Source organism: Puma concolor, chromosome B1 (genome assembly GCF_028749965.1).
Source record: "Puma concolor isolate L17-30 chromosome B1, mPumCon1.1.hap2, whole genome shotgun sequence".
Taxonomy (NCBI): Eukaryota; Metazoa; Chordata; class Mammalia; order Carnivora; family Felidae; genus Puma; species Puma concolor.
Genome location: NC_141670.1, coordinates 166,631,548 through 166,654,975, shown reverse-complemented (window position 1 = coordinate 166,654,975; position 23,428 = coordinate 166,631,548). Strand labels below are relative to the sequence as shown.

The window sequence follows — 23,428 nt, the reverse complement described above, 5'->3', positions numbered from 1 at the left end:
AAAAACATTGATATCTTTTTCTAACAGGCAGTGAATATTTTGAAAACAATATTGTGTTTTCACAACAATTGGTATGGAGGAGAACAATTTAAACTCCTGGCAATGATGCATTTGAAATAATTCTTTAAAAATGGTTTCTCTTTTTTTAATTTTCTGTTTTGTTATTTAAAGAGCAGATTGTGTCAAAGGGTCAAGGTGGGTATTGTTTCATGTTTTTCCTGCTTAAGGGAATGTGACCTATTTTGATATTGTATGAATAAGAGCAAAACTTCAAACATTTATAACTATCTTTAAAATAAATCCAAGGCAATGCTAAGGGAGATAAGTGTTCCCATTTAATTCCCCCTAACCATTTCAGATAACTTTTAAATTATATGTGTATATGAATTTAAAATTCTGGTTACCCAGAATTCTTGGATAAAGAAAGTCATATAACCTTGGGAAATGAACCAATAGTCAAGGCTTGCTGCTACCAGAATAATCTTATTCTATGATTTCTCTCTGTTCAATGATCGAAGAGTGGTAGTTTGTATATAACTATGATTTTATTAGTTCTTCACTTACACTGGTTGGTACATTTGTCTTAGATGATGAAACCATAAAAAACTGGGTTTAAATCAGTTTAATTCACAGTATAGATAACTTAGCATAGCAATGAAATGTAAATACGCATTTGCTAAATTAAGAAGATAGTCCTCAAGTCAACTACAGAATCAGGCTTTTAAATCTTTATGAAAGATTAGAAACAGCCTTCCCTCTAATTCAGTGTGAACACTTTCTCTTTCTGTCTCTGAGATTTAAGAAAGGTAACTCCTTCGTCCCCTTGCTTCTTCCATTTCTAATGCAAGAGAAAATCATATCTACTTTAGGCATATTTAGGACTAGAGCTAATCCATAATAGCAAATCTAAATATAACAAATTTACATTGTCTTTCACGTGACGAGAAATGTCCTTAAACTAGGGTAATAATTCAGTCAACAAGGATTCATTAGAAACTACCTGCAGGACACCAACTTATTTAATGAATGAGGACAGTAAGAACAACAACATAACCGGATTCTTTACCATGTTCATTCAGAATGTGAAATGCCATTCACCTGCTTTGGTGATTGCAAAATTTAGATACTAATTAAATAAATGAGTGTGCTATTTAAAGTGTGGGGCTGTTTGTGACTAGTGCATGGTCAGTACAGAAATGGAGACTAAGCCTTTAGAAACTTATGCGGCAACTTGACAGAGTAATTTTCTGTGTGTTGAATCTAACAGTAAAACATTAGGCTTTAATTCTGTGTATCTTTTTAAATTTAATTTTTTTTTAGAATTCGTTTTTCTTATATTTTACAAAAGCCATCATTCTCCTACAGAAGGGAAGGAAAAGTAAGTAAACACAGAGGGAGGCAAAGCATAAGAGACTCAAATACAGAGAACAAATTGAGGGTTGCTGGGGGGGAGGGCAGAGTGGGCGATGGGTTAAATGGGTGAGGGGCATTAAAGAGGGCGCTTTTCAGGATGAGCACTGGGTGTCATATGTGAGAGACGAATCACTGGGCTCTACTCCTGAAGCCAATACTTACATACATTGTATGTTAACTAATTTGAAAGTAAATTAAAAAAAAAAATCTCTCAAGCTAAAAAAAAAAAAAAAAAAGTATCATTCTCCTACCATTTGAAAATAAAAGAAGAAAACTGCTCCTTACCATAAATAGTTTTAGAAGCTGTTTTAGTATACAGTATTATAAAGTCATCTATTATTACTACCAACCTGACGGGGTAACTGAACACTACATCTGTATGATGTGATTATAGGTTTTGTTTGTCTGTTTGTTTGTTTTTGCTAAATAAGCTGGATTTATTGACTGTTACTTATGTACCGAGAACCAAAAGTATTTGAGTTACCTGATGAAGTTGATGTGCTAGCCTATTTACCTCTCTGTGCCTAATCCCTTCTTGGAAATGTTGCAAGATCCTGTTCACCTCTGAGAGCTGGCCTCAGCTTGTTCTACCACAGTGGACTAATATTAGTTAGCCTAAATCATATGTGAGTCTAACATTATGTCACCCAAGAATCTGGAATTGGGACACTGAGAGACTGAGTGATTAGGTCACAGTTGGGCACATGAACTGAAATGTCAACAGTTGTTACAACACCAAACCACATGGAAGCTGATGTTATGAAGGGAACACAGAAGCCATGAGTAAGCAGAAGTTTTGAGACAGAATCAGGGGAATGAGAAACTGGCAAACATGCAAGAAGCAGAGAAGAGAAGGATCTTATTAAAACGTAAGTCGGGTCACGTCACTTTTTGGCTCAAAATCTCCCCTCTTCCTCTCATTTTACAGTAAAAGTCAGTCTTTATAATTACCTACTAGGTCCTGTAGAATCTTTCCTTCATCTCTCTGACTTTATCTCCCATGATTCGCTCCTTCATTCACTCCAGTTTAGCCACACAGACCTTGTTCTCCTTTGAAGCCAGCACATTATTGCCTCGGAGCCTTTGCACTTGCTGTTCTGCTTGGTATGTTCTTCCCTAGTTACCTGCATGTCTTGCTCTCTCACCTCCTTCAGAACTTTGCTCAAGTGTCATCTTCTCAGTGACACTTTCCTTGACCACTCTATTTAAAATTACGATCCCGGGGCGCCTGGGTGGCGCAGTCGGTTAAGCGTCCGACTTCAGCCAGGTCACGATCTCGCGGTCCGTGAGTTCGAGCCCCGCGTCAGGCTCTGGGCTGATGGCTCAGAGCCTGGAGCCTGTTTCTGATTCTGTGTCTCCCTCTCTTTCTGCCCCTCCCCCGTTCATGCTGTGTCTCTCTCTGTCCCAAAAATAAATAAACATTGAAAAAAAAATTAAAATAAAATAAAATAAAATTACGATCCCAACCCCACCCACACCCCTAATCCTCTCCCTGATTCATTTTTCTCCATAGCACCATCATCATAAGGCATACTATACCTTGTACTTAGGTGTTTACTGTTTGTCATTCATCACTAAAATGTAAGCTCCATGACGTCAGGTCTTTTTTCCCTGTTTGGTTCTTCGCTATATGCCCAATTTCTGGGCCTAGTTCCTGGTACGTGGTAAGTGCTCAATAAATATGTGGAATAAATAAATGAATAAATCACTAATGGAAATGGAGGACATTGCATTGGTTCCTTGCCTTGTAGTTCTAGTCCTCAAGTGGTCTTGTCACATTCTGTTACCTATCATCAGATGTTATCATACTACCTTTTAATAACTCTTTTTTGTTTCTTTTTTTAATCTTTATTTTTGAGAGAGACAGAGTGTGAGTGGGGGAGGGGCAGAGAGAGGGAGAGACACAGAATCTGAAGCAGGCTCCAGGCTCTGAGCTGTCGGCACAGAGCCCGATGCAGGGCTCGAACTCATGAACTGTGAGATCATGACCTGAGCCAAAGTCAGATGCTTAACTGACTAATCCACACAGGTGCCCCAATTGTACTGTGTTTTTTTTTTTTTACAGATAAAAGCATATATGTATATATTTTACATTCCTCCCTGCTTCTTGCACTAAGCACGGTTCTGCATCAGTTATCCTGGAGACAGGGAGATCTCCCTCTTTTTATTGAGACATAATTCTCTACTGTGTGGATGTATTATAATTTTTTCAACTGTTACCATTCTGATAACATTTGGGTTGCTCTCAATCTTTTGCTATTACAAATAATGGTGTAGTAAATAGCCTTGTGCATAGATCTGTTCATACGTTTGCCGGTTCACTTTTGGTATCCATTCTTTGAAGTGAGAGAGTGGATAACTCCCTCTTTTTATTGAGATGATTCAAGTGGTTTCTCTTCCTTGAAACCAACAAATCAAGATTAAGAGAACTGCCTATCCATGAAGGCCCATCTTAAATCACACTCCTTCTGGGAAAAATCTTATTATCCCAGGCAGAAGGAATATATTTCTATTCTCCTAATACTCTCTCGAAAAAAAAAAAAAAAAGTCATAGGAAAAAAGAACCAGAGGAAAAAATACAAAAAAGCCCTTGGATTCTCTTTTCTGTATGGATCACATGGCACTTTCCCATGCTGCTTTGTATATATATAGTTACCTATGTGTACATCTCATCTCCTCAAACAGATGATAAGCCTCAGCAGAACAAGGAGCACATTCCTGAGGATCTTTATCATCTCTGGCCCCAAATAGTGTACCTTGAACTAGTAACAACAACCAGATGAATAAATAAATGTTAACCCAGTACATGATAGGGCCCTATATAAACATGCCCATTTAGAGTCATGCCTCACATAACACACTAGAATAAATCTCAGATGAACTAAAGAGTTGAATGTAAGAATTACAAGAAAATATAAAAAAAAGTGATATCTGCCATTTGGAGGTTAGAAAAAGGACTGTCTGAACTTTATGCCTTTAAACTAGACTGACCCAATAAAAATATGCCTGGAGGCCTCTCACGCTTCATTTTGGATCCTTTCACATATTCTCCTACCCATATTCTCTGTTCATGGTACTAATCCTGGCTGGTGCCACTGTTAGGCTGGCCCTGAAAGGGACGATTGAATGCTCTTGCCCACATCTAAGGCTCCAGAGTCAAGCCCATTGCTATAGTCAGATGGAAGATCTGGAAACTACGTTATTGTGTTCAGTGAGCACATCAGGTTCTGTGTGAAGGTGGTGGCCTTTCTTAGCCTGTTGACGAAGTGTAGGAGGAGTTGTTTTTTTCTGCTCGTGCTCTCATAGGCGGTGCCCACACTTGGAGGGTGCCTTGTGCAACATTATGATGTAGCTCTGAATGCATCTAAGGTGGAGAAGTAGAAAGGCCTCTCATTTATCCAGCCTATCGGAGAGGTTGGAGAAGTTCATTGCCTTCCATGCAGCCTGCAATCCCATCTTTGAAAACAGTCAGACTGTCCTACAGTATACATACCCTCACCCTGCCAGGATGATCCCAGTAAACACCAGGAGCTCTCTGCCCTGCTGCCAGCGCACAGCAAAATGTTGGTAGTTTTTCCCAGAGCTGTCTGTAAACGATGCCACATCACACTTTGGGTCCAAGACATAGAGGATGCTTAAGCAGCACTGCTAACTGATCGCTACGTGTGACTGAAAGTTGCCTGAATACCTGGCCGCATCTCCCGACTGACTGACCTGGGCCACGAAAGCAAGCAATTCGGGAGCATGGTGTCGTTCGAAAAGAGAAACAAGCCTTCCAGCAATGCTAGTGGACAAGCACGCCAACATCCGGAGCAGCTCTGTTCCAACTGTGAGCCTCCACATTGTGTACAGGTGCCCCATCTGAAGTCGACCGTCCCCGCTGATAACAGGAGCACCACCTGTGCCATGCCCTACTACTCATCTCTTCCCTGCTCTGCCCAACAGCCTGCCCTCCTTTCTCTCGACCAGAGCGCAGATGTGACATGAGGGGTATCTGGTTTCCAGGACCTTTGGGGAGATGGAATCTGTTTACACACAGACACAATGGTGGACTCTTGTGCATCAGGGAGCTTCGCAGATTGGGCCCTAGTCCAGCATATCTGGTTACCAGTTTGTCCCAAGGCTAGACACTCACAGTTCTGCCAGACAACAGCATCACTGGCCCTTTAAATGCAACTGTTTCTCCCACATAACTTGCTACAAAGGCCACAGAAAGGCAACTGCTCGAAACCGGTTAGTTTCAGCATTTGCCAAGAATCACTTTCTTATCTACTGTTGAGACCACTGCTCCTTGCTCTTCTCTTTTACCCTGGTTCTGTACTTTTTCTTTTGGGTATCTGTTTCAGGACCTGTTCAAATTTTCCTTCTCTCATTTATAGACCTCAGACTCTTGCCACTAAATTCCCTTAAGTCTTCATGTTTTGTTGATTTACGTGTACTGCCCTGGGTAGGAGCCTCCCCCTACTAACTACTTCCCCATAAAACCCCTACATGATGGACTACCAGCTTTGTCAATGAGAAGCCCATATGCTGAAGCTTCATCTCAGCAAACTGCTGACTAGGGGATCTTGAGGACTCCTGCATCTACTTCTCAAGTCCCTAGAATACCGTCCAAGTAAATGGCCTACTAGGAAGTCTTTTGAGCAGGACACAGAGGAATTGCCTCCCTCTCTAAGGAACAGATTGTTTCAATGTGTTATGTCCCAGATGTGCTGAGACTTCAAAGTTGGAAAACTTGCTCTTAGAGCAAGAGTATTGAGTCATTGGTTACCATAAAAGCAATAACCCTTGCCCCCAAATCTCACTCCCCCCCCCCCAAGTAGCTGATTGAGATATCAATACTTTTATAAGGAAAGCATGGAGAACCCACTTGGTCATGGACCATTGGAGATTGTAAAGTCAGTCTACCTGAGTTCAAATCCAATTCTACTACTCCCTGGTCATGGGCCTTCGGAAATTATTTAGCCTCTCTGTCTCAAGTTTCCTTATTCTGGAACTAGTATCCTTTTTTTTTTTTTTAATTTTTTTTTTTTCAACGTTTATTTATTTTTGGGACAGAGAGAGACAGAGCATGAACAGGCGAGGGGCAGAGAGAGAGGGAGACACAGAATCGGAAACAGGCTCCAGGCTCTGAGCCATCAGCCCAGAGCCCGACGCGGGGCTCGAACTCACGGACCGCGAGATCGTGACCTGGCTGAAGTCGGACGCTTAACCGACTGCACCACCCAGGCGCCCCTGGAACTAGTATCCTTAAAACTAGTATCCTTAAAATGGATACTAATAACAGCTACCTCAAAGGACTATTGTGAGTTTTAAGTGAATTACTACATATCTTAAAAGTGGTCGATGATTGTTAGCTATTATTATTATTGGGCCAATTCAGAAAGACCTGGATATTTACAGAATTAATATTCCAGGGTACATACAACTGTGTTTACATATCATTGATGATAAATAAGAAAGTAACCTTCTAGACATACTTGGACAAATTGAATGGTTGATGATGTCTTTCAGTCTGTGTAATATTCCAGGAGTATCACAAAGACTCAGGAATGGAATTCTCTACAACTTCCTAGTATTAGAGTATATATATATCTCAATGACAGCTTAATTTACTTTAAGACAAACTGTTATTCATAGTCCACTGTCTCCATAACATCTCTAAGTCAGTACTCAGAATAATCTATTTTAGATCCTAGATCAGATTATATTATCGACTTGGAGATTTGGATGATTCTCAATCAGTTTTCTCCTATCCTTGAATGGTAGGTTTTCTAGATCACAGATATTTAGTAGTTCAAATCCCCCTTTTCTAACTATGCTGTCCTGCTGATATACTACTTAGAGAGGATGTAATAAATGTTATTTAGCAATCTTATCTCCTCACTTGCTACCACAAAAAAGGGTGAGAGATAAGGTATTGTTTCATTTGGGGCTAAGATAGCAGGCTCTTGAGAGTTTAAGAACATGTTCATATCTGCCCTGATCATTAACCTCCCCACCCCTGCATCAATATAATACATGCCCCCAACCATATGATAGGGGGCCACCCTCTGACTAGAGGACCTCTGGAAGGAAGGGATGCCTACCATTATGGCCACTTTTGAGGCATCCCATAATGGTAAGATCTGATCAGTGGGGACTAGAAAAATTCTAGGTTCAAATCTTGGACTTCTGTTCTTTTTGCCCGAGGATTTTAATTCAGAATCTCTTATATAGTCAGCTTTTGGAGTTCCTGAGCTTCCTTCTTAAATTTGCACGTGCCAAGATAGTGAAGAAGAGACCAGAGAAGGTACATCTGGGAGAAAGATGCTAGTGAAGACTAAGTGAGAGAGGATACATGGGGAATGATTAGCCAAGCAGGTACGTGTGAGGATAAAATGGGTGTGCTGGATAGTAAAGGTTTCTTCGAAAAATTTGAGCATCTTTTAAACAAATGCAAATATTTCTCTAAGTGCCTTGCAATTTCTAAACTACTTTTGGGCATGTGCTCAGGGACACACACACACGCGCGTGCATACATATCTTGATTTAGGATTTTAGGACTGCTGAATACCTTTAAGCTACGGAGTAATAGTTTTTCATTCTAAGTACTTATAGTGGTTTGTAATATTTTTCACTTTGTCAGGAGTTTCGGCAGGAGCTAACAGGCAAGTAGGAGCAAGTTCCGGAAAGGGCCACACCTGCTAAGAAAAGGAGCAACTCCTTCATCCGGGAACAAAGCAAGCTTATCATAAAAGACAACATCTGCAAAGCTAGTTGAGGTAACCGTGAGGCATACGGCAGACACCTACCAGCTTTACTTCTCCTATCTCCATAAGAGAGTCACTTTTAGAGGGACTTTTAAAAAACATGCTCTAACACGTCTGAGTCATCAGAGAAGACAGTATTAGAGTTAACCCGAAAGAGAAGAATCCTTGCAACATTTAGGATACAATGGCAATATTCTTGTCCTCATACTTCTAAGTGAGGACCTGAGACTTTCTCTCCTCAGCAGTTCTTAAGGGCTGTTGGCACTCAGGAGGTGGGGAATGACCTAGTTTTGAGGATGACATACATAGTGTGACATGTTGCTCTTTTGGAAGAGAAATATATAATTTAAAAAAAACCATTCGGGGCGCCTGGGTGGCTTGGTCGGTTAAGCGTCCGACTTCGGCTCAGGTCAAGATCTCACAGTCCGTGAGTTCGAGCCCCGCGTCGGGCTCTGTGCTGACAGCTCAGAGCCTGTAGCCTGTTTCAGATTCTGTGTCTCCCTCTCTCTCTCTGCCCCTCCCCTGTTCATGCTCTGTCTCTCTCTGTCTCAAAAATAAATAAATGTTAAAAAAAAAAATTAAAAAAAATAAATAAAAAACCATTCAACATTATCAGGAACTTCCATTTTAATGATTGCAGATATAACAAACACATTTATCTGAAATTCTGTTAGGAGACTTCACTTAACCTAAATCCATCTCCATTCATTTATTGAACACCTACCATATAGTAGGCACCGTTCTAGGCACCAGGAATACTGCAGTGAACGCTGTTTTCACATAGTTCATATTCTACTGGGGAGAGATCGGCAATAAACAAAGAAAGAAATAGATGATGTGTCAAAGGCAAAGGTGGGGAATGATAGGGATACTATTTTATGAGGGCCGTAATAATGAGGATAGTGAACTTAGGTGGTGATATTTGAGCTGAGACCTGAATGGAGAGAGTAATGTGACAAGGTGGAAAAAGAATGGATCCTAGATAGAAGGTACAGCAAGGTACATGCTTGGCATGTTTAAAGAACATGAAAAGACCAGCGTGGCTACAGTGGAGTGACAGAGGGGAAGAGTGGTTCGTAGTCAATGAGATACTTGCACAAGTTGCCAAGTATTCAGTCTCACAGCTAAGAGCAGGACTTCATATTTTAAGTATGTTGACCCGATCTGACCAAACAAAGGATCATCTGGTTGCTGTGTGCATCATAGACTGTAAACAGCAAAGGGGTATAGCCCATTAAGAGAGTACCACAGTAAGCTAGACAAGACAAGATGGCCACTTGAACTACAGTATTACCAGTGGCGGTGTGAGGAAGTATTCCGATGTATTTTGAACATACAGAGCCAGTATGACTTGCTTCAGGATCAGAGATTAAGGTCAAGCATCACATTCATGGTATAGCTAGAATCAGCCATCGGGCCTTCTGATTCTCCACTCATTGCTCCATATCACACCCACCTCTTGTTGCCTCCGTGAAATACTAGCATGTAACTTCACAATGTCATACGAACTATTCTTTTCAAGAAATGTGTGTGAAGTGTTCTCATTACAGAACTTGGCTCATTGGAATCTATTTCACAAACTGTTAAATGCAAGTGAAAAGTGCTATATGTGAAGCAGTCATGATGTTGAACTCTCTGGCAACTAGTTCAGATGCGTCAGAGATAGCTTTGGTACTCAGACATGCATCATACAGATAATGTATATTAGTTCACAGTTATTGTGTTACCAAAGACACCCTTTGACCAGGTATACAGACCTATGAAAATACATATTTATAGGTAGTCAGCAAACTTTGAATTGCTTTTCTTGCTATGAATCAACATCTCTCTAGTCCTTGATCTGTCAGAATTTACATTCTTCTCAACTTTCAACAAACCACTGTGTCAGACAGTGGACATGAAAAACACAAATAAATAGTTCCTTGTCATCAGGTATATAGCCAAAACCAACAAAAAAGAAGAAAAAAACTTAGAATGTGAACACCTGTTGAAAACTATTGATCAGGTGATGCTAGAGAACAACTAGGTATTTGTGGAACTGTCAGGAAAAGTTTTCCTGGGTAGGTGAGCATGGATTTTAAGAAAGGGAATCAGACTTGGCAGGTAGAATATTCTAGGCAAGGAAAATACAGCACAGAGAGGCGGAAAGATACAAGTAAGCCCTGGCATATTAGTCCACACCCAGGTGGAATAGGGCTGGATCATTAGTAGCTAAGGGTGGAGGAGGCAATTAGAGGAAAGCTGCAAACAGAAGCCAAGTACACAGCTGACATCTGAAAAATAATGAATGCGATCAAAAGAAAGTATTTAACTGGGTTTTGGTTTGTTTCGCTGTTACTAGTACACATTATAAACGGGCGTCACTGAAAAAATTTTACATTCTTACCTCTCTCAGCATTCATCGCTATATGTTAACATGTTTATCACGTTCTTTTAATACACTCGTTAGGGGCACCTGGGTGGCTCGGTCGGTTATGTGCTGGACTCTTGATTTTGGCTCAGATCCGGATTTCCCATTTCGTGAGTTCAAGTTCCGCATCTGGCTCTATGCTGACAACTCAGATCCTGCTTGGGATTGTCTCTCTGCCCCTCCCCAGCTCTCTATCAAAAATAAATAAACTTAAAAAAGTACACTTTTAAAAAATATAAAGTCAAGACACACTATGGCAAAGTTTTTCCAAGAAACGATCCTAAGAGCAGTTTAGGGGTCAATTAATAGACAAAGGGGAGGAGGGGGCGGTTTTATATCCCCGCTTCCAAACCAGTGTGCAATAAACTTTTAAGTCGGGAGAACTTTTAATGGATAAGATGCCTTTAAATTGCTTAGTACAGTGTCTGGGCCATAGTATGCATTCAGCAACTTGTGGTTATTATTTTGATCTTAGACGTCTCAGTGATTTGGGATTCTGTTTTCTCATTTTCAGAGGAAGAAACAGGTCACCGATGGACCCTGAGGCTCCTGCCAGCCCTGACAATCTCCTATTTCAAGCAGGCATCGAATAAATATTTGCTGAACAAACAGACAAAATAAACTCTCTGTCCAAGGGGCCCGGCCAAGCGCCCACCAGAGAGCCAGCCAGGACACAGGTCACACTCGGGCGCTGGTTCCACACGCCAGTGTTTGGGGGTGGGGAGCACACCACGCTCCCCATCCAAGACCAACAGGCGCAGCTGAGTGCGAGTGTGAGTTTGCGATCTCAGCTCCTCCCGCAGTCAAGCCCTCATTACTCCTCTCCGGCCTCGGCCAGCTTATCTCTCCGCCCGGGCCCCGCCTGCCGCCGGAATCGCTTTCCCCAGCCAGCCCGGCGGCTTCCCACCTCCACCGACGCCCGCCACGCCCCTTCCGGCCGAGGCCCCGCCCACCGGCTTCGCCCACGGCCCCGCCCCTCCGCGAGCTCGGCGCGCGGTCCTCTCAGCGCTCGCCGGCGGCCGCGTCCACCCCCGACGCTCTGAGGTCACCGACGGGGCCGGGCTGCGGGGGGCGGAGGGACGGAGGGAAGATGGCGGCCGAGGCCGGATATTGGCGCCGCCTCCCCCAATCCTGGAGCCGGCGCAGATGAGGCGGCTCGGCTGGGGCCAGCGGCGCTTCGGAACCGGAGCTGGGGGGACCCTGGCGGTGGGGCCTGGCCCTGCTGTATGCCGGCGCCTCGGCTAGAGTGAGCGGCGGCGGCGACGCCTGTTTCCCCCGCGGCCCTCTCCCCGGCGCTGAGTCTGAGCGGGTGGCAGGCGGCACAGGCGGCGGGGCCGGGATGGAGGACGTTAACTCCAACGTGAATGCGGACCAGGAGGTGCGGAAGCTGCAGGAGCTGGTGAAGAAGCTGGAGAAGCAGAACGAACAGCTGAGGAGCCGCTCGGGGGCCGTGCAGGGCGTCGGCTCCCTCGGGCCCGGCAGCCCGGTTCGGGCCGGCGCGTCCACTCCCTCCTCCGGCACGGCGTCCCCTCGGGGCTTCCCCTTGGGCCTCAACGCCAAGTCGGGCAGCGGGGTCGGGTCGGGCCCGAGGCGGACGAGTAGCGAGGAGCTGCGGGACGCCACCTCCTTGCTGGCCGCGGGCGAGGGCGGCTTGCTGGACGAGGTGGAGCCGCTGCGGCCCGAGGAGCTGGAGCGCCTGTCAGGCTGGGAGGAGGAGGAGGAGAGCTGGTGAGCGCGGGCCGCCTGGCCGGGGCTGGGCGGGGACGGGCCCGGGGGCGGAGAGCGTCCTCCGCGGGTAGCCCTGGTGAGACACCTCGCTTTGTGTGGCGGGATCCGCTCTCGGACGGGGACTCGTGCTTGGCTTTGCTTTGGCTGCGGAGAGGTCGACTGGAGTTGGGGGGATTCGAGGCGTGCTGGAGGAACAGGATTTGTAGCCGGTTGTCCCCCTGGCTTGTGCAGTCTCTGGGTTCTGGACCCCGTTGCGGGGTCTGTGGTTTGGCACGGCCCGGGAAGGGGGCTGCTCGCCGTGGGAGGAGTCGGGGGTGGGAAACCGCTTTGTAAGGAAGGGATCTCGCTTTGTGTGAAATACTGGCTTTCGGAAGGTGGCCTGAGCATTTTGGATGTCGGGGAGGGGTCTGTTCGATGAGGTATCGCCGGACGCGGGGTGGGGGTGGGGAGGGCGGACCGAAGCGGTCTAAGCGCGGTGGTCAGTGTTTCGGACCGCTGGGAGATGGGTACGTTTCTGGCGGCGACGGGGAGACCATGTGAATCAGCACTCCCCTTTGGGTAGTGGGGTAAAGCTTGCTTTGTGTGAAGAGGGCAGAGGATGGTACTGCTTTGTGTGGAAAGTCAAGGGGTGGAACAAGAGCCCGGCTCTTATTTTTTAAACAAGAATTGGGGCTGGCAGTTTTCGGAGCTGGGAGGTGACAGTTACCACATCCCTCCTTAATTTTTCATGTCATCCTCGGAGCAGAGAAAAGGAGCCCTATTTAAAAATCTAAACCAAAGCTGTATTCTCACAAGCCACTTCTTGGTAGGATTGTGACCCACACCATAATATCACATAAATAGAAAGGACATCGGAGGCGTTCTCCCTCATTTTTTATTGCAACCCCATAAAGATGTCTGTAAGAAATTCTTTTCTTAATTTAAAGTTTTGATGTGTAGCTACAATGTCTCAACTCGGTTGAAATTGAAACTTGTAACTCAGTGAAGTGGAAATTCTTCATGGACTCTGATATTGCAGGGGTGCAACTTTACAGTTACTTGGTTAAGAGCTTTGCTTGGATTCAGGCCCTGGCTCTGCCACACTAGCTGTATGACCTTGGGCAAGTTAACTCTGAGCCTCACTTTCTTCCTCTGTTTGATGGAGAAAAGAATAGTGCTAATTTCTGCGGAGTGGTGAAGATTACATGAGCTAATCCGGGTATACTTTTATAGCACGGGGTCTGGCATACAGTAAACTCTCCAAAACTATTACTCTTGAGCCTAGTTATTTAAGTCACAAAGTATTCAATGAGCTCTTAAGGATTTGTGGGAAAGTCTGAAGATTCTTAATATGTTGATCCCTGTTCATTAAGGCAATTACAGTCTTGGTGGGAGCCAAGTTTTATGCAGCTGAATAAACTAGGAGATAAACAGTGAGTTGAAAAAAAAACAAAACAAAACGAGAGGAGCAAAAATACTGAGAATGCTCAGAAATTGGGAAAAAATAATGGTTCAAAGTAGTTGAGGAAAACTTTGGAGCCTGGGGTGGGGAAAGAGTGGGAAGGGCCTTTTATGCTCTGACAACTGCTAGAGCAGAGTCAGATATTTGTAACTCCCAATTAGGAAGGTTTGAATTACAGAGAAACTCTTGAATATACGATATCAAGCCATTATTTTATTTCCAAGTAATACCAAATATTATTAGAACTGATTATGGTAGTGACAGTTTTTCATATTAGTGTGAGATCATGCCCTCCCAAAGGAATTCTGGGTGTGTGTACACTTTAAAAGAATCCAGAAGCATCTATCCTCACTTGCCTCTTCCAAGTGATGATGATAATGATGCTCTTAATAATGAGGGTTAGCTGCACTCATGAGCCCATTTTAGATTATGTATTATTAGAACATTGACTCCTCTTGGAGAAGCTGAATACGTACTCTGCTACTTTGCTTTCTGAGCACAGACTTTGTTCAGGTAAAGCAAGACATCTTAAATACTGTGGCAGACTTTTCTTTTGACCAGATAGTTCCTTACTGCTTTAATCCTGGCAATGTATCTTGATCCTATCCTTTTTCTGAAAAGATTTGTGTGAACTGAAAGTTTTATAAGTTGTACTTAAAGTGCGTTAGAGTATGTTTTTGGAGTATAAGTGCTAAGGGGGCAGGTGTTAGTGGCAGGGGGAGGAAGATTCAAAGAATCGAGAGTCTTTTCTTAGCAAACTGGAAATCTACTTTCTGTAACTTATACCCATTGTACCTTCTTTTCCATCTAGAGGAATGTTTTCCCTCCTTCATAAAATGCTAGTTATGAAAGTGTTAATAGATACTGTGTGAAAAAATAATGGTGGGTCTGAGGTTAAATATATGTGGGGGTAGAAAGTTTAACAAAAAGAGGCTTCTTTAATATTGGACTTGTTCGATACACTGATGCATATTGAATATAGTACATTTCTAAGTGGTAAATGTTTTTTGAGCTCCCAAGGAACACAATTAGAAAACAGTGCTTCAGAGCAGTGACTTTCAGAGACATTTTTTTTTTTTTTGGACCCACCTTCATGATAAAGAAAAACATTTTATATCATAGACTAGTACATGTATATATGAATAATTGAAACAAAAGTTTTACAGAACTGTAGTTTTGTGGCAAACTCTAATATTTTCTATTCTATTCTGTTTCTTTAGGGGGAAAATGCTAGTTACAACCCATTAAGCTGATTTTGTGGCCCATTAATTAATGAATTAACGGGTTGTTTCTCAGTTTGGAAAGCACTGTTCTAGAACAGATTGGAAAAGTCTAGAGAAGGGAACTAACATCATTGTACATCACAGTGTATCAGGCTATGCCAGGTAGCTTAAAAACATTTTTACATTTAATTTTCATCCACTTGTGAGGTAAGTATCATTTCCTAGGTAAGGAAATGTGGTCTTTCTGAGCATCAAATAACACACAGTTTTAATGTTGGAGTTGGGATTTGAATCCAGGACTTTATGACATCAAAGCCTATGCTGTTCCCATTGTATTTTGCATTTTCTAAGTATAATACCTTTTCCACATGAATGGCCCCTTAAAATATTTGAAGACCGCTATCATGATCTGGCTGACCTCTTCTACCCACCACACACTCTGAGCATTCTCCTCTCTTCTGTGGAGCAAAACAATCCCAATTTATTTTATTATTCCTAAGGTAATATCATTCTCTGATCCTTCAACCATGATCATTTTTCTCTTAATGAATTCTAGTTGCTCATTGTCATTAAACATGTTACTCAGAGTTGTACTCAACATTTTATTTTATTTGAGGATTTTATTTTTTAAAGTACTCTCTACACCCGATGTGGGGCTTGAACTCACAACCCTGAGCTCAAAAGTCACATGCTCTACTGACTGAGCCAGCTAGGCTCCCCTGTACTCAGTATTTTTTTTTTTTTTTTTAAATTTAAATTTTTTTTTTTTCAACGTTTATTTATTTTTGGGACAGAGAGAGACAGAGCATGAACAGGGGAGGGGCAGAGAGAGAGGGAGACACAGAATCAGAAACAGGCTCCAGGCTCTGAGCCATCAGCCCAGAGCCCGACGCGGGGCTCGAACTCACAGACGGTGAGATCGTGACCTGGCTGAAGTCGGACGCTTAACCGACTGCGCCACCCAGGCGCCCCCTGTACTCAGTATTTTAGACGATATCTGACCAGTGTGGTGGATACACTTTGCTTGAGCTAAATGCTATTGTTTTGAAACCAAATATTTCATTAACAGTTTTGGTTTCTGTTATTTATGGTTAATATGAGCCAGTAGTGTCGACTGCACTCAGTATCTTTTATATACAAGTTGTTAAACTAAATCTCCCTAACCCTGTTTTTGTGTAATGATTTTTTTTTTTTTTTTTTTGGTATTTGCATGTGTGTGTGTGTGTATACATTAGGCTTTTATATTTAAATCAGGCTTTTATATTTCATTTCATTAATCTTGATTTAGGCATTTATTACTATTTTTTTTGTCATTTTCATATTTGGTACGCATATCTACGTGGTCCTCAAGTTGTTGATAAAAATGTTAAAATGACAGAATAAAGGGCTCTGAAAAGTGCAGCTCAGCTAGAATCCCTTCAGATTAACATCAGTCCATTAATCAACACACATTGTGGTTGTTCGATAACTGTTAGTGTCACTTGTTATTATCAAGCCCATACACCATTTTGTATGGATATCATGAAACATTTTGCCAAATTGCTTGCTGTAATTAAGTTATACTATGCCTACAGGGTTCTTACCTGCACTGAAGTAAACATATGAAAATAGAAATTACATTTTATTTGGTTTGAATTGTCCGTGGTGAATCCTCTGGGTTTTTCCTTTTCTAACTTTACAAACATTTTGTTTAATTCAGTTTTAAATTTTGCAAGGAATTAGTTTGGCCTGGAATTTCTTTTTTTTTTTTTTTTAATTTTTAATGTTTATTTTTGAGAGAGAGAGAGAGAGCTCGAGCAGAGGAGGGGCAGAGGTAGAGATGGAGACACAGAATCCAAAGCAGACTTCAGGCTCTGAGCTGTCAGCACAGAGCCCGACATGGGCCTCGAGCCCATGAGCCATGAGATCATGACCTGGGCCAAAGTTGGAGGCCTAACCGACTGAGCCACCCAAGCACCCCAGTCTGGAATTTCTAGACCTACTTATTTTTCTCTTTAGAAATTATCATATTTCCTCTTATCCACACTTTGACCCTGACATGTTATTTTTGTTTTCTGACATGTTTTATTTTTATTTTTACTTATTTTTAAAGTTTATTTATTTATTTTGAGACAGAGAGTACAAGTTGGGGAGGGACAGAGAGAAGAGAGAGAGAGAGAGAGAGACAGACAGAGAGAGAGAGAGAGAGAATCTCAAGCAGCCTCTGCACCATCAGCATGGAGCCCAATGCAGGGCTCACACCCATGAACCACGAGATCGTGACCTGAGCCAAAGTCAGACGCTTAACCTACTGAGCCACCCAGGCACTGCCCCCCCACCCCATTTTTTTATTTTTTAAATTGTACGTCTTTTGAGACAGAGACTGAAAGTGAGAGTGCAAGTGCATGGGTATGCAGGAGGGGCAGAGAGAGAGAGAGAGAGAGAGAGAAAGAATCTTAAGCAGGCACTGTGCTGACAGCGCAGAACCCAGTGTGGGACTCTATCATGAGATCATGACCAGAGCTGAAATCAAGAGTCAGATGCTTAACTAACTGAGCCATCCAGACACCCTGACATGTTATTTTAGATTGATATATTTTGAATCAGTAATAATTCAATGACAGAATTTCAGTTCTTTTACATTATTTAGAGGGGTAGGCCTAAACCTTTTTCAAGCTACATTCTGGCTTACACTCTGATTTACTGTCTACCACCCTGCCTCATTTGAAAATTCAGTTTCCTTTGAAGAATGTTTCTTCAGATTGTGCATTTGAACCAAGTATCGGCAGAAAAACAGAAGGTAAAGAAGAATCTTTCTGCCCACTCTTTGTCATGTAGTAGCATTGCATATTTTGCTCTTGTATTATAGGCTATCTCTTTTTTAATATTAATGTTCTCGATATACTTTTTATTCTCCATAAGTATTTGTTGACTATAATTCACATACAATAAAACTTTCCCTTATAAAGTGTGTAATTTAGTGACTTTTTTAGTATATTCACAAAGTTGTGCAGCTGCCACCACTCTCTAATTCCAGAACATTTTCATTAGTACCTTCCTCCACTAAAAAAACAAAAACAAAAAAAACTCTCCAAACCCATGATCAGTCACTTCCCATATCCCTCTCAACCCAGCTCCGCTTACATACTTTCTGTGTCTATGGGATTTTCTATTCTGGTCATTTCATATAAATGAAATTATGTAATATGTAGCAGTTTGTTTCTGGTTTCTTTCATTTAACATGTTTTCAAGGTTCATGTTGTAACATGTATCAGAACATTTCCCTTTTTTTTTTCCATTCCTTTTTATGTCTGAATAATATTACCACATGTTGTTTATCCATTCATCAGTTGATGAGAATTTGAATTGTTTCCACTTTTTGGTATTTATGAAAAGTGTTGCTGTGACCAATTTTTTTTTAATGTTTAAGAGAGGGGGAGGGAGAGAGCAAGCAGGGGAGGGATGAGAGGGAGACACAGACTCTGAAGCAGGTCCAGGCTCTGAGCTGACAGCACAGAGCCCGACATGGGGCTCGAACCCACAAAATGCAAGATCATGACCTGAGCTGAAGTTGGAAGCTTAACCGACTGAGCCATCCAGGTGCCCTTGACCAAATTTTTATATGGACATGTTTTCATTTTTTCTTGAGTATATACCTAGGAGTAGAATTACAAAGTCAAATGGTAACTCCATGTTTAACTTTTTGAGGAACTGCCAGACTGTTTTCCATGGCTGTACCATTTTACATTTCCATCATCAGTACACAAGAGTTCCAATTTTGCCACATTCTCTCCAACACTTGTTATTGTCTGTCTGTCTTTCTTTTTTGTTATACAGCCATTCTACTAGTATCTCATTGTGGTTCTGATTTGCGTTTCCCTAATGACTAATGGCATTGAGCATCTTTTCATCTATTTATTGGCCATTTGGCTATCTTTGGAGATGTCTATTCAAACCATTTACCCATTTTCTAATTGGGTGACTTTACGTTGTAAGAATTCTTTAAATATACTGGATACTAATCCTTCATGAGATACATGATTTGCAAATATTTTCTTTCATTCTATGTTGTTTTTGTTTTTTTTTTTTTTTACTTTCTTGATGGACTCCTTTGAAGGATAAAGTTTTTAATGTTGTGAAGTCTTATTTATTCTTTTGTTGCTTGTGCTTTTGATGTCATGTCAAAACTGTGCCTAATCCAAGATTACAAGATTTTTCTTAAAATTTTACCTCTTACATTTAGGTCTTTAATCCATTTTTTAAATTGTGGTAAAATATACATAATATCAAATTTACCATGTTAAGTATTTTTAAGTGTGTAGTTCAGTGACATTAAGTACATTTGTATTGTTGTGCAACCATCACCACCATCCATCTCTAGAACTTTTTGTCTTCCCAAAGTGGAATTAAATACTAATTAAACAGTAACTCCCCTTCCCTCCCCAGCCCCTGACAACCCTTCTTTCTTCCTCAATGAATTTGACTATTCTTTGTAACTAATACATGTGGAATCATACAATATTTGTGCTTTTGTGACTGTTTTATTTCACTTACCACAATGTCTTCAAGATTCATTTGTTGTAGAATGCCTCAGAATTTTCTTCCTTTGGGGGAGGGAACATGTCTCTAAAGCTTTATTTAATCTTATAATCCCCAATGGGCAAAAGAAAACAATACTTAAATCTTTCTATCCCAAACCTGAGCTTGTGTGATTATTTTCATATTTAAATATGGAGTTTACGTATATGCTATTTTGGGGGACAAAAACCAAAACAAAACCATAAAAGTCAGCCTTCAAACAATTTCCAGGCATCTAGTTCATTATTGTCAACCACATTCACATTGTTGTGCAACAGATCCACATAATTCTTCCATCCTACATGACTGAAACTACACCCACAGAACAAAAACTCCTTACCCCCCCCCAGCTCCTGGCAACCACCATCTTTGTTTCTATGAGTTTAGATGCCTCATAAGTTGAATCATGTCCTCAAGTTTCATTCATGTTGTAGCATGTGATGTGATTTCCTTTTTTTTAAGACTGAATAATATTCTATTGTATGTACCATATTTTCTTTATCCATTCATCTCTCGATGGACATTTGGATCGCCTCCACCTCTTGGCTATTGTGAATAACCCTGCTATGAACATGAGTGCACAAATATCTGCTCAAGTCCTTGCTTTCACTTCTTTTGGGTATATACCCAGAAGTGGAATTGCTGGATCAAATGGTAATTCTGTGTTTAATTTTTTGAGGAGCCACTATACTGTTTTCCATAGTAGCTGCACCATTTTACATTCTGATGAGCATAACAAAAGGATTCCAGTTTTTCTGCTTCCTTGCCAACATTTGCTTTGATCCATTTTGAGTTTTTAAATAGTGGGAGGTAGGGGTCCAACTTCATTCTTTTTTTTGTCATTGTACTGTTTGAAGACTTTCCTGTCCCCATTATATTGTCGAAATCAGTTGTCCATAAATGCATGGATTTATTTCTGAACTCTCAGTTCTATTGGTCTTTGTCCTTATGCCAGTACCAGACAGTAGTGATTACTGTAGCTTTTTAATAAGTTTTGAAGTTGGAAAGTGTGAGCCTTACAATTTTGTTCCTTTTCAAGATTGTTTTGGCTATTCAGGGTCTCCTGTGTTTCCATATGAACTTTAGGATCAACTTATAAATTTCAAAAAACAGCTGCAATTTTGACAGGGATTATATTGAGTCTATAGATGAATTTGTAGAACAGTGTGTAGATAAATCTGTTTTCAGATTTTAACAGTGTTTATTCTTTCAATCCATAGGCATTGGATGTCTTTCCACTCACTTAGGTCTTTAATTTCTTTCAACTTATGTTTTGTAATTTTCAGGTTATAGGTCTTGCATTTATCCTATTTTATTCCTAGTTATTTTATTCTTCTTGATGCCATTGTAGATGGAATTGTTTTTCTTCATTTCATTTTTGGATTGTTCATTGCTACCGTATAGAAATATCATTGATTTATTTATTTTTATTGATGGCATTGTATTCTGCAGCTTGCTGAAGTAATTTATTAGCTGTAATTGTGTGTGTGTGTGTGTGTGTATTTCTTAGGATTTTTTATATATAAGATCACGTCATCTGCTAATAGAGATAACTTTATTACCTCTTTTCCAATCTGAGTGCTGTTTGTATTCTTGCTTAATTGCCCTGACTAGAACACCCAGTGTAATGTTGGATACAGGAGGTGAAAGTGGACATTTTTCAATGTGATTTTTTAAGTTGTTTATTTATTTTGAGAGTGAGCAGGGGAGGGGGAGAGAGAGAATCCCAGGCGGTTTCCATGCTGTCAGCACAGAGACCCACGTGGAGCTTGACTTCACAAAACTCAGGTCATGAGATCATGACCTGAGCCAAAATCAAGGGTCAGACGCTTAACCATCTGAGCCACCCAGGCGCCCCCTTCAATGTGACTTTTGTTGCTCTTTTTAAAAATGTTTATTTATTTTGAGAGCAAGAGAGCACGCATACATGCGTGTGTATGCAAATGGGATGGGAGGGGCAGAGAGAGAAGAGAGAGAGAATCCCGAGCTGATGAGCAGGCTCCATCAGCGCAGAGCCGGATGCAGGGCTCAATCCCACAAACCATGAGATCATGACCTGGGCCGAAATCAATAGTTGGACACCTAGCCACCTGAGCCATCCAGGTGCCCCTTGCTCTTTTATTTTTAATTATAGCTAACAGTTATTTATTGCATTAACATGTGACAGATACTATGTTAAGCACCTTATAGTTTATCTTTCCTAATAATCCAATATGGTCTGACTATTATTAGCCCCCATTTTAAAGATTGGGAAATTAAAACTTAAATAATTCGCTTATAGTCACTCAAGTATATGGCTGAGAGATAGGATTGGAACTCAGTCTGACTCTGTATTTAAAAATTTTCAATCCTTACCCAGTTGTGATTGTCTATATTTTTATGTTATTTTTAATAGATTTATACTGTTATTTAGTTTGGGGTATTACATGTCCTCCCCACTCTGTCTTTTGATCATTTGTCTTTAATAGCTTGAGCTCTGTATACATTTTTAATTTCTTTATATAAGAACCTCTTTTTATACTCATTATTCTAGGGGCGCCTGGGTGGCGCAGTCGGTTAAGCATCCAACTTCAGCCAGGTCACGATCTCGCGCTCCGTGAGTTCGAGCCCCGCGTCAGGCTCTGGGCTGATGGCTCAGAGCCTGGAGCCTGTTTTCGATTCTGTGTCTCCCTCTCTCTCTGCCCCTCCCCCATTCATGCTCTGTCTCTCTCTGTCCCAAAAATAAATAAATGTTGAAAAAAAAAAATTTATACTCATTATTCTAGTGCTGAATTGGCCTTTGGAGCTCTTTGGAGTCAGATGACATAGTAGCTAAGAGTTATGACTCAAACTAGATAGCCTGAGTTGAAATCCCTGCTTCCCGTCTTCTTAGCCGTGGGACCTTGAGCAAGTCACTTACTCTTTGTGCATGAACCTCTTAATTTTTTCCAAAATAGAGATAATTATTATAGCAACCATATAGAATTTAATGTAATGTATGTAAAATGTGAAGAACAGTTCCTGGGACAACTTAAAGAAATAAATGTTAGTTTTCATCATTGTCCTCTTCCTCCTCATTGCTTGTTTTATTATTTTAGTTTCAGATTTGCCTGTCTTTGCATTGAACTTTAAAAAAACAACTTTTTATTTTGGAAAATTTCAAACATGTAGAAAAATAGAGTGAAGAGTAAAATGAACCTCAGCTTATCCATCTTTAACACTTACTAACTCATGGCATTCTTGTTTCATCTATGCCACTCAAACCTCAGCATCCTGGACTATTTTGAAGCAGATTCCATCCAGACACCATATTATTCAATTACTAAATGTTGCAATAGAAGATAAGGACTTGTTTAAGCATAAGCACAATACTACTTTCGCTCTCATTAGAAATAATTCTTTGGCATCATCAGATGTGCACTGAATGTTTTTAGATCAAATTTTCTAAAAATTAGTTTGTATATCTATGTTTAGAATTTTCTTTTTGTTCTATTATAAATTCTAAAATGAGATGTTCTCTTTTTCAAGCATTTTGGTCATTTTCATATCCAGTTAATTTATTGGTGATGGTCAGGACAGATAACAGTTCTTATTTCTTTCCCAGCTTTTTGAGAAATTAAATTGTTGAGGCAAATCAAGAATTTCTTAGGTTTTCTGCTGTGTTCAGGTTGAAGTTTTCAGCAGATGTGTAAATACCTGAAGTGGTCCCAAATCTTTTTTTCTTTGTAGTAGAGTTGAAATTTGTTTTAAGTAACATTCATATCTTCCTGTGACCTTTTGGCCTATAATCAATTCCCATAATATCATCCCTATTTTTACATGGACAGTTAGTTAACATTTTTATTTATTTTTATTAGAGAGTGTGCAAGTGGGGGAGGGGGGCAGAGAGAGAGAGAGACAGAATCTTAAGCAGACTCCATGCTAA

At 41.1% G+C, this 23,428-nt stretch overlaps 1 protein-coding gene across 2 annotated transcripts in view; it reads left to right on the top strand.

Annotated features, from left to right (window-relative positions):
* Positions 1 to 11,629: 11,629 nt before the first annotated feature.
* SLAIN2 (SLAIN family member 2) overlaps positions 11,630 to 23,428 on the top strand; it is a 75,434-nt gene continuing 63,635 nt past the window's right edge. Inside the window, exon 1 of one of the 2 annotated variants that reach the window (XM_025921317.2) lies at positions 11,630 to 12,303. In XM_025921317.2, coding sequence (XP_025777102.1) covers positions 11,915 to 12,303 — 389 coding nt within the window. In that variant the 5' untranslated portion in view covers positions 11,630 to 11,914. The remainder of the gene's footprint in view (positions 12,304 to 23,428) is intronic. The other variant, XM_025921318.2, reaches the window with a different exon arrangement.